The sequence below is a fragment of the Hemitrygon akajei genome, chromosome 18 (assembly GCF_048418815.1).
Source record: "Hemitrygon akajei chromosome 18, sHemAka1.3, whole genome shotgun sequence".
NCBI lineage: Eukaryota > Metazoa > Chordata > Chondrichthyes > Myliobatiformes > Dasyatidae > Hemitrygon > Hemitrygon akajei.
Genome location: NC_133141.1, coordinates 43,848,341 through 43,860,523, shown reverse-complemented (window position 1 = coordinate 43,860,523; position 12,183 = coordinate 43,848,341). Strand labels below are relative to the sequence as shown.

General features: G+C 41.8%; 1 protein-coding gene across 4 annotated transcripts in view; it reads right to left on the bottom strand.

Moving 5' to 3' along the window:
- LOC140741380 (uncharacterized) overlaps positions 1-11,807 on the bottom strand; it is a 46,455-nt gene extending 34,648 nt beyond the window's left edge. The window contains exons 1-3 of one of the 4 annotated variants that reach the window (XM_073071542.1): positions 11,350-11,697; positions 6,737-6,787; positions 1,777-1,958 (exon numbers count right to left, since the gene is read on the bottom strand). In XM_073071542.1, the coding sequence (XP_072927643.1) occupies positions 1,777-1,951 (175 nt within the window). In that variant the 5' untranslated portion in view covers positions 1,952-1,958; positions 6,737-6,787; positions 11,350-11,697. The other 3 variants (XM_073071543.1, XM_073071541.1, XM_073071544.1) reach the window with 3 other exon arrangements.
- Between the last annotated feature and the right edge of the window lie 376 nt (positions 11,808-12,183).

Here is a 12,183-nt window from a genome sequence, read left to right as displayed (position 1 = left end):
ATTATTAATGCTTTTTGAGATAGTGATTTAGATGCATATCATATTTTTTACTGAGTTAAGTATTGTATGTAATTAGTTTTGCTACAACAAGTGTATGGGACATTGGGAAAAAGTTGAATTTCCCCATGGGGATGAATAAAGTATCTATCTATCTATCTAGCTATCTATCTACAACACCTGCAGGATGAACAAGAGCAAAACGACAGTGTGGGAGTAGATTGTAAGGGCTTCTGAGTCTTTTTCCTGTCTCAGGTACAGACGGACAGGTTTTTGGCTCAGCGGCCCAGGGTAACAGGGAGAGAATACTTTGAAGTCTTGGCGCAGAAAATTATAGTTTAACCCGAGATTTGGGAATAAGTGCTTGAGTTTATTGGGGCTTTTGTGCGCAGACTCTTAGTCTTTTCTCTGTGTGAGACCCTCTGGGTCTCAAAGGGGGGTTATATTGGAGTATAAAAGTTGAAATTGTTTGCTGTGTAACCAAAACTATGTAGTCAGCTTTGAAACTTGCTATTTGCTATGCATGTACCCAATTTAGTAAGAGATGTAGATTAGAACATGATTAAGTCACAAAATCTTAGGAATGTAGAAGACAATGGTGTGTTAATGAGAGGTAGCTAAGAGATGTAGATTAGAACATGATTAAGTCAATGGGTAGAAACAATAGTGGCGGATGTACCTGTGATACACAACTACAGACCGATTGCATATGCTAATGCAACTAAACCAGGAGATTGCTATAAAAAATGCTGTGTCCAAGGATCGGTGGGCAATCAGCGACTAGCTCAATGACTGTCTCAGCTTTGATTTGCAAATTAAAGTTTAACACTTCTTGAAGAATCTTCTGCGTCTCCTGGTCATTTGTGGGGCACGAGAAACCACCACAGTAGGTGACCAAAACTCCACAGAATACTCAAAAGTAGGCCTCACCAATGTCTTATACAACTTCAACATGACATCCCAACTCCTATACTCAATGATCTGATTTATGAAGGCCACTTTCAATCTACTTTTCAAAGGGATACTGCTTTGAGGATAAACTAACACAGTATTGTAGATTATAAACACAAAAAAAAGTCTGCAAATGCTGGAAATCCAAAGAAACACACACAAAATGCTGGAGGAACTTAACAGGTCAGGCAGCATCTATGGAAATGAATCAACAGTCGATGTTTTGGGCCAAGACTCTTTTTCAGGATTGGAAAGGAAGGGGGAAGATGCCAGAATAAAAAGGCAGAGTGAGGGGAAGGAGGATAGCTAGAAGGTGATAGGTGAAGCCAGATGAGTAGGAAAGATAAAGGGCTGGAGAGGAAGGAATCTGATAGGAGAGGAGAGCAGAACATTGGAGAAAGGGAAGGAGGTGATAGGCAGGTGAGAGGAGGTAAGAGAACAGAGTTGGGGGGGTTAAAAATGTTACCAAAAGGAGAAATCAACATTTATGCCATCAGGTTAGAGGGTACCCAAACGGAATATAAGGTCTAGAATCACAAACAAGAGAAAATCTGCAGATGCTGGAAATCCAAGCCACGCACACAAAATGCTGGAGGAACTCAGCAGGCCAGGCAGCATCTACGGAAAAGAGACTCTTCAAAGTTAAATACTGCAAGTATCACAACCAATATAATGGACCCAAAAGAAAACAATCCTTGCCTTTGACAACTAAACTGCTTTCCATTTCTCCTTTTGTTTTAAGCTCAAATTAACCTTGTTCACTTCATCATTGTTTGCCTGACACTCTCATGCCTTGTTTTTCCTGGAATTTCTTGATTTGCATCTTACCTTCTGCCTCTTCAAAGACTATAAGTGCAGATGACAGCAACTCTGTTGGGAACACCACATCAATGATTTCACCTCCTCCATTCTTAGCCCTCAAGAAATGAATCATGAGTTTGTCTTCAAGGCTCCGCTTTGAAAGACCCGTGGGGAGATCAGACACCTCTATAGTTCTGTCCATTTTTAAACTGCAACAGAGAGGTTTGTTTAAGCTCAAAAAGCTAACACTGAATGCTGCATTTTCTTTATTAACAGTGGCTACATTTTAAAGGCAGTTCATTGACTGAAAATCACGTAGGACTGCTCATGAGATATGAAAGATGCTACTTAAATCAAGATTTTTCCTTCCTTTTTTCATTCACCTCACATCCTGAGTTTCATGCAGTTGAAACCAAGCCTGGGGGTGGGTTTGACATGTGTAGAAGTACGATCACATTAAAATTAATGTTGTCAGCAGGGAAAGATTACAGGCCAACACACACAAAATGCTGGAGGAACTCAGCAGGCCAAGGAAGTGGCTGGGTGCATGAAAGCATGTGAAAATTGGAGCCTTTATCAGGAATCTCATAGGGTCAGGAGAAGTAGGGCAATGTCAGGAAGTTGGTTGGGTTGAAGGATTATCCTTGTTGCCATGGTAAGGCATTGTGCTCTTGCTATTGATGTGGGTCAGGAGTGAGATCAGTCTACCTTCAAGTTGGGGTGGAGGGGTAGTTCTTCAGCGATCAATGTATAAGAGTTAACCCAGACACATCACAATCCAACATTGTGTGATCATTGTTAGGTGCTTCTTGGAGTCTTAAGTTCCCTTTTAATGGGGAATGATGTCATCCTGGTGCTGCTGATATGAAGACTCAGGAATGCAAGGGTAACCAAGGTCAAAAAATGCCCCATTGAACTAATATCTTCAACATAAACACAAGAGATTCTGCAGATGCTGGGAATCGTGAGCAACAGACACAAAATGACTGCGCCTAATCAGTGAGGGGGAGCAGGAGAAGAAGCAGTGACTTCATTTAGGTCCGCAGCTGAAGTTTAAAAAAGCCAGCGCTTCGCGGCAGTTTTTCGGAGTTAGACTGTGCTCAATTAGTGAATGGGATTCATTCGAAAGGGCAAATAAAAATAAGGCAGGAGCAAGCGGAGCGGTCCAGTATTTGAGTGGGGAGGCTTTGGAAAGGTAAGTATCTGGTAAGTTTTCTTCTTCCTCTTTAATTCTTCATTCCTTATCAGTTCGGGCGGAGTTAATGCAGTGAGAATGGCACCAGGGGTCATGTTTTGTTCTGTGTGTGTGATGTGGGAATTCTGGGAGATCTCCAGCCTCTCCGATAACCACATCTGCACCAGGTGCACTGAGCTGCAGCTCCTCAGAGAACGTACTAAGGAACTGGATGTCTCGGATTGGGTCCACGGCATTCTAAAGGGGGAGGGTGAGCAGCAAGAATATTGGCACCAATGATACAGGTAGGAAAGGTGAGGAGGTCCTGAAGAGAGATTTTATGGAGCTAGGTAGAATGCTGGAAAACAGGACCTCCAGGGTAGTAATCTCTGGATTGCTGCCTGTGCCTCGCACTGCTGAGGTTAAGAATAGGATGATGTAGTGGATGGATGCGTGGCTGAGAAACTGGTGTAGGGGACAGGGCTTCAGATTTCTGGATCAGTGGGATCTCTTCTGGGGAAAGTACAACCTGTACAAAAGGGACAGGTTACACCTGAACCCAAGGGGGACCAAATATCCTTGCAGGCAGATTTGCTAGAGTTGTTCAGGAGGGTTTAAACTAACTTGGCAGGGAGATGGGAACCAGAGTGATACTGCTGAGGATGAGGTAGTTGGTTTACAAACAGAGGCAGTGTGTAGTGAGGCTGCTAGCAAGGAGAGGCTGATGATAGGGCAACATTACAGTCAAAAGGATGCGTTGCAATGTAAAAGGAGGACAAAATCGAAAAGGGTGAATGCAGGACTGAAGGTGTTATATTTGAATGCACGCAGTACACAGAATAAGATAGATGAACTTGTAGCACAATTCAAGTTGGCATATACAACGTTGTGGGCATCACTGAATCATGGTTTAAAGAAGATTATAGCTGGGAGCTTAACGTCCAAGGGTACACATTGAATCGAAAGAACAGGCAGATAGGCTGAGAGGATGGTGTGGCTCTATTGATAAAGAATGAAATCAGATAATTAGAAAGAGGTGACATAGGATCTTAATGTGTAGAATTGTCATGGGGAGAGCTAAGAAACTGCAAGGGTAAAAAGACCCTGATGGGAGTTATATACAGACCTCCAAACAGTAGTAAAAATATAGCCTACAAATTATAATGGGAGATAGAAAATGCATGTTATAGGGGAATTTCAATATGCAGGTAGACTGGGAAAATAAGGTTGGTGCTGGGTCCCAAGAGGGGGAGTTTGTAGAATGTGTACGAGATGGCTTTTTAGAGCAGCTCTTAGTTGAGCCCACTAGGGGATCAGCTATTCTGGATTGGGTGTTGTGTAAAGAACCAAAATTGATTAGAGAGCTTAAAGTAAAGGAACCCTTAGGGGACCAGTGATCATAATATGATAGAATTCACCCTACAATTTGAGAAGGAGAAGCTAAAGTCAGACGTATAGGTTTTACAGCGCAGTAAAAGGTCTTAAAGAGGCATGAAAAAGGAGCTGACCAAAATTGATTGGAAGGGAACACTAGCGGGGATGATGGCAAACCACAATGGCTGGAATTTCTGGGAGAAATTCAGAAGGTGCAGGGTATATATATATATATATATATATATATATATATATATATACACACATCACAAAGAAGAAGTATTCTAAAGGCAGGATGACACAATCATGGCTGACAAGGGAAGTCAAAACCAACATAAAAGCCAGAGAGAGAGCATATAATAGAGTAAAAATTAGTGGGAAATTAGAGGATTGGGAAGCTTTTAAAAACCAACAGAGAGCAACTAAAAAAATCAGAAAGAAGGAAAAGATGGAACACAAAGGTAAGCTAGCCAATAATATTAAAGAGGGTATGAAAAGTTTCTGCAGATATATAAAGTGTGAAAGAGAGGCAAGAGTGGATATTGGACTGCTGGAAAACGATGCTGGAGAGGTAGTAATGGGGGAAAAGGAAATTGCGGACGAACTGAATAAGCATTTTACATCAGTCTTCACTGTGGAAGATACTAGTAGTATGCTGGAAGTTCGAGAGTGGCAAGCGTGTGTTGAATTGCCATTACTAGTAAGAAGGTGTTTGGGGAACGAAAGGTCTGTAGGTTGATAAGTCACCAGGGCCAGATGGTATACGCCCCAGGGTTCTGAAAGAGGCGGCTGAAGAGATTGTGGAGGCATTAGTAATGATCTACTTTTTTTTCTTTCAAGAATCACTAGATTCTGGAATGGTTCTGGAAGACTGGAAAATTGCAAATGTCATTCCACTCTTCCAAGAAGGGAGAGAGACAGAAGAAAGGAAATTATAGGCCAGTTAATCTGACCTCAATGGTTAGGGAGGTGTTGAAGTCGATTATTAAGGATGTGGTTTTGGGATACTTGGAGGCACATGATAAAAATAGGCCGTATTAAGCATGGTTTCTTTAACGGAAAATCTTCCCTGACAAATCTGTTAGAATTCTTTGAAGGAATAAGAAGCAGGAATCGGTGGGTGTTGTATACTTGGATTTTCAGAAGGCCTTTGACAAGGCACCACACATAAGGCTGCTTAACAAGTTAAGAGCCCATGGTGTTACAGGAAAAATTCGAGCATTGGCTGATTGGCAGTAGGCAAAGAGTGGGGATAAAGGGAGCCTTTCCTGGCTACCTGCCAGTGACTAGTGATGGTCCACAAGGGTTGGAATTGCTTCTTCTTATGTTATATGTCAATAATTTAGATGAGGGAATTGATAGCTTTATGGCCAAGTTTGCAAATGATATGATGATAGGTGGAGGGGCATAGTAGTCTTAAGAAAGCAGAAAGGCTACAGGAAGACTTAGATTAGGAGAATGGGCACAGAAGTTGCAGATAGAATACAGTGTTGGAAAGTATATGGTCATGCACTTTGGTAGAAGGAATAAAAGTGTAAACTATTTTCTAAATGGGGACAAGATTCAAAAGTCTGAGCTACAAAGGGATTTGGAAATCCTCATGCAGAATTCCCTAAAGGTTCATTTGCAGGCTGAGTCAGTGATGAAGAAGGTAAATGCGATGTTAACATTCGTTTCGAGAGGACTCGAATATGAAAGCAAGGATGTGATGCTGAGGCTTTATAAAGCACTGGTGAGGCCTCATTTTGAGTATTGGAGAAGGTTCAAAGGAGGTTCACGGAAATGACACTGGGACTGAAAGGCCTATCATATGAGGAGCGTTTGATGGCTCTAGGCCTGTACTCACTGAAATTCAGAAGAATGAGGGGGGATCTCACTGAAACCTATCAAATGTTGAAAGGCCTCAGTAGAGTGGATGTGGAGAGGATGTTCCTATGGTGGGGTAGTCTATAACCAGAGGACGCTGACTCATAACAGAAATGAAGTGGAATTTCTTTAGACAGAGGGTGGGGAATCTGTGGAATTCATTGCCACAGGTGAATGTGGAGGCCAAATCATTGGGTATATTTAAGGCAGGGGTTGATAGATTCTTGATTAGTCAGGGCATGAAGGGATACGGGGAGAAGGCAGGAGATCGCAGCTCAGAAGGAAATGGATCAACCACGATAAAATGGCAGAGCAAACTCATTCTGCTCCTGTATCTTCTGGTCTTATGGTCTAACATGTCGAGAAACTCAGCAAGTCAGGAGGCATCTATGAAGAGGAATAAATAGTCAATGTTTTGTGCCAAGACCCTTCCTTAGGACTCTCCAAAACATTGACTGTTTATTCCTTTCCGTAGATGCTCCTGACCTGCTGAGTTACTCCAACATTTTGTGTGTTACATCTATAGAATCTCGTTATTACGTTAAAGATTACAGGCTTCATCAGTCAACTTACAAGATTGCACATAAGAATCATAGGAAGCTTGGTATCAGATGCCTGTAAAAACTAAGAGAATTCACATTAATCAGCGTACAACAAATTCTTATCTATATAATTATGTGATGACCTGTAATTTATTATAAATGCAACAGTTACTACAGTGACCTGAGCAAAAAAGGTGTTTAACTTGCGCTGTTATTTTTCATGTGGTCAGTTTTATTGACTTTAGCAAAACTTTTTCCAATTTTTCTTTGTGCCCAGGACCTGTAGGAACACACTGATGGGACTTTTTCTCTTTTTCATCTGCTATTTTTCAGGGGAATTTGGAGCATTTCCCTTTACTCAGTTTTCCTGAAGATTGAATGGCATATCTGTAGCTGTAAACTAGCTAGTAATAGCTAACGAGATACAAACATTTGAACTTAGTCACCCAGTTGGCCAATCAGTAACAGTTAACCCTGTAATTGTTGGACTTGGCAATTATTTACTTCTATTTTAGTACGTGACTATCAGGGACCAGGGTGGAATTCCTTTTCTGTTCACTTCAGCCCATTGTCCACTCCCATAAGTGAAGGAATAGGACTAATGAGAAAACTCTGAGAACTAGCACTGACTTGATCAGTTGAATGCCCCTGAAGAAAGTATAAATGAAAAATAACATAAATTTTTGGTTGGCCTGCTGGAGGATACCAGAGTCTTATTTTGACTATATTAGGTAAATGTTTGATTTTCTAACGGACATGCATGAATCAGGTGGATTGGCATCACATACTTATGGTCTGTTTCTGTATCTGAACTTACACATTGCCTTTCTCTGTGCCTCTGTGCAACTTGACAAACGCGATAAACAGGCAGACACTGTCAAGATGTTGGAAATAGAGCAATCTGACAACTAACATGTGATAATGAGCCAGGTTTTCCATTGGAATTCAAACCGTATTTTTCAAGGATCAGCTTTACTTGTCATATACATTTATCTGTATTAGGGGTTTGCTGTGGTGTGTTGGTCAGGGCTCGATGTGCAACAGGAAACAACAACTTTCAACAATTATAAAGAATTATATAAAAATAAAATTATTGATAAATAAGAAATAAAATTATAAAAAGTGGCCTAAAGTGTTTACGTGCAGAGCAGTGACGGGGTAATAGATGCGGGGAGCTGACTAGAATAATTAATGAGATGAGTTGAAAGTTAAGGGGTAAAAGTTTAGGGGTAACACGAGGGGGAACTTCTTTACTCAGAGAGTGGTAGCTGTGTGGAACGAGCTTCCAGTAGAAGTGGTAGAGGCAGGTTCGGTATTGTCATTTAAAAAAAAATTGGATAGGTATATGGACAGGAAAGGAATGGAGGATTATGGGCTAAGTGCAGGTCGGTGGGATTAGGTGAGAGTAAGTGTTCGGCACGGACTAGAAGGGCCGAGATGGCCTGTTTCCATGCTGTAATTGTTATATGGTTATAACTGCCTGGGGAAAGTAACTTTTAAGATGGTGTGAAGTTTTTGTTTAATAGTCCTATAGTACTTTCCCAAAGGGAGCGTTTGGAAAATGCAGTTTACTGGGTGGGTAGTGTCCACAATCGTTGCCCACTTCTTTGCCCTGGACACATACACTCAGTGGCCACTTTATTATGTACACCTGCTAATTAATGCAAATATTGAATCAACCAATGTGGTTCAGACCAAACATCAGAATGGGAAAGAAATGTGATCTGAGTGTCTTTGACCGTGAAGTGGTTGTTGGTACCAGACAGGGCGGTTTGATTATCTCAGAAACTGCTGATCTCCTGGGATTTTCACACACAACAGTCCCTAGATTCTAGGGGTTCCTAACCTGGGGTCCACAGACCCCTTGATTAACGGTATGGTCCATGACATAAAAAAGGTTGGGAACCTCTGCTCTAGAGTTTACAGAGAATGGTGTGAAAAACAAAACCATCCAGTGAGAAGTAGTTCACCTTGTTAATGAGAGAGGTCAGAGGAGAATGGCCAGACTGGTTCAAGCTGACGGGAAGGTGACAGTAACTCAAATAACCACACGTTATAACAGAAGAGTATCTCTGAATGCACAACACATCGAACTTCGAAGCTGATGGGCTCCAGCAGAAGACCACAAACATACTGTACAAGTCTGACAGTGATGGTAGACTGCAGCCAATGACCTTTTCTGCTGACCTGATAGCACACAAATTTGTGGATTCAAATCAGTTTAACAAATTTCAAAATAAAAAGCTGGTATCACATCACTCATGGCTCCGTAGGAATCTCTGAGATTCATGGAGTCAATATGTCAGCACTGAGTGGATCTATCTTGGCAGGGACTATATTTCATTAGGTGTTTGAGGAGATTTGATATGTCAGCAAAACTCTAGCAAATCTCTACGGATGTACCATGGAGAGCATTCTGCCTGGTTGCATCAGAACCTGGTACAGAGGCTCCAATGCACGGGTTCAAAAGTGGCTACAGAGGGCTGTAGGCTCAGCCAGCTCCATCACGGACGGGCTCGACCCTCCCCATCTTCGAGGACATTTTCAAAAGGTGGTGCCTCAAGAAGGCAGCGTCCATCATTAAGGACTCACGCCATCTGGGGCATGCCATCTTCTCACTACCACCATCAGAGAGTGTGCCTGAAGACACACACTCAACATTTTAGGAACAGCTTCTCCCCCTCCACCACTAGATTTCTGAACGATCCATGAACCCATGAACATTGTAACTGATAGTATTTTTTTATATTTCTTGCACTGTACTGTTGCCACAAAACAACAAGTTTCATGACAAATGATAAATTTCCCAGGGCAGAAATAGCTAATACAAGGGACATAATTTTAAGATGAATGGAGGAAAGTATAGGAGGAGGGGAGGTCAAAGGTAACTTCTTTACAAGTGGCAAGGCATATTCCCAGCATCCACCACTCTCTGTGTAAAGAACATTTTCCCATACTTCCCTCTGATCACCTGTGACCTGCAACTAACAGACTTCTGAATCAGCCTGGCTTTGTGAACTCCAGTTAACCCATGAACATTGTAACTGATAGTATTTTTTTATATTTCTTGCACTGTACTGTTGCCACAAAACAACAAGTTTCATGACAAATGATAAATTTCCCAGGGCAGAAATAGCTAATACAAGGGACATAATTTTAAGATGAATGGAGGAAAGTATAGGAGGAGGGGAGGTCAAAGGTAACTTCTTTACAAGTGGCAAGGCATATTCCCAGCATCCACCACTCTCTGTGTAAAGAACATTTTCCCATACTTCCCTCTGATCACCTGTGACCTGCAACTAACAGACTTCTGAATCAGCCTGGCTTTGTGAACTCCAGTTCTGATTGCTGTTTGCTACTTTTATTGTTTGTATGATTTGTCTTTTTCTCTCTCTGCACACTGGGTTTTGATGGTCTTCTTGTTTTAATGGGTTCCACTGTTTTGTAGCTGTCTGCAAGACAAACCTCAAGGTTGTATAAAGAACACTTTGATAATAAATGTACTTTGAACTTTGAAAATTATGTCCTCTTTTGTTACCTTGTTCCTTGGAGTATAGGAGGCTCAAAATATAGAGGTATATACTGTAAAATCATGAGGGGCACAGATAGGTGTTTTTTTTACCAATGCTGGGCAGTCTAAAGCTAGATGGCATAGGTCCAAGCTGAGAGAGGAAGATATAAAAAGGACCTGAGAAATAGTTTTTCACACAGAGGGCGGTAGGTATATGGAACAAACTGCCAGAGGAAGTGGTAACGGCAGATACAATTACAATAACTAAAAGACAATTATTGTTCAAAGTCCGTTTATTACCGAAGTATCTGTACTTTATACAACCCTGAGATTTGTTTGGTGCAGGCAGCCACACAACAAGTAAACCCATTAAAACCCATTATAAAAACCGTGAAGCACCCAATGTGGAAAGAGAAAAAAACAAATCGTGTAAACAATGAAAGTAAGCAAATAGCATTCTATACTTAAGTTTAGAATGATATGGGCTAAACGCAAGCAAACAGGACTAGGATGAACAGTCATCTTGGACGGCAAGGATAAGTTTCTCCGTTTCCGTGCTGTATAATTCTTTATTTCTCACAGGGCCTTAATTTAGCATCTCCCTTTAAAGCTACAACTTCCTTATTGTCGACAAGAGCCTGAGTCTAAATTTCTAAGCTCTTAGCTGGGACCTGAACCCACCACGCTGAGGGTCGGAGTTAAGGGCGCCACTCGCCGCCGGGTGCCAACTTGCTATTTTGGAACTTTGCACACCCAGATTTAAATGATATTTTAATTTGAAAGCTCTGGCGATTAGCTCAGGCCTCTGGATCCTAAAAGCAACTACACAACCAGCCAAGTGGCGAGGCCACGTTCGTTTAAAGCAGAACCCTCTGTGCTGGCGAAACGCATCACGATTACAACCAGTCTCAGAGTGAGCCGTTTATCCGAACAAAGTTCGACCCCACCGTAGGAGCCCCCGCTTGCTCTTGTCGAAGCTTTCGCTTTTGCAAATACAGTAGCTTAATGCAGATGTTGCTGTCTTGTTTTCTTTCGTAACCACCCGCAAACCCCACCACCGTCCCCTTCCGATGAAGAAAAGCCCCGAGGAGTTTGTGAATATTTTTCAGAACAGAAATGCCTCGGATTCCTACCTCTGCCGACCATCTGACCCCCAGATCCGCGTTGAAAAACAACAAAAAAAAACACGCAGCCAAAATGTTAGTATCGAAAGTGAAAGTCTGGTTTCAGCCCTCAATCTGATCCTAGTTGCAAGAACCAGTACTTCCACTGCTCGGTCACACAGAGCTTCGATTTTCTGCTAAATGTGGGCTTCATCTTTTAAACCTTAGGGAATGGGACACGGCGGTAGCGTGGGGCTGCCAAAATCCTCAATGTTGTCCCGGGGATCTCCTGGAATCTTAAAGGCTTGAGGCAAAATTCATTGGGGCATTGAACACAATTGTGTTAGACTTTAAAGATTTTAGCGCTGTTGTGGAGTGGGTTAGAAGACTTACACAATGAGACCTCGAGTGTAAGCCCAGTTTTTCAATTAGGAAAGTGTTAGTGAGGTCTTGTGAGGAGAGATACAACTTGACTCAAACCTGCAGCAGGGAGGGGCATTTTGCCACTAAGGAGTCTGGGACACCCGCCTTAATGAAATGCCGCTAATCTCAGGGAAAGTTCAAAGTTCAAAATAAATTTATTATCAAAGTACGCATGCCACTATATATCGCTCAGAGAGTCATTCTCTTGCGGGCATTCACAGTAGAACAAATAAATACAATCGAGCCAATGAAAAACTACACACAAAGTCTGACAAACAGCCAAAGTGCAAAAGAAGAAAAAAAAATGAGCAAATAAATAATATTGAGAACGTGGAAGTGAGCACATAGGCTGTGGAATCAGTTCAGTGTTGGAGTGAGTGCAGTTACCCACTCTGGTTCAGGAGCCTAGTGGTTGAAGAGTAATAACTGTTCTTGAACTTG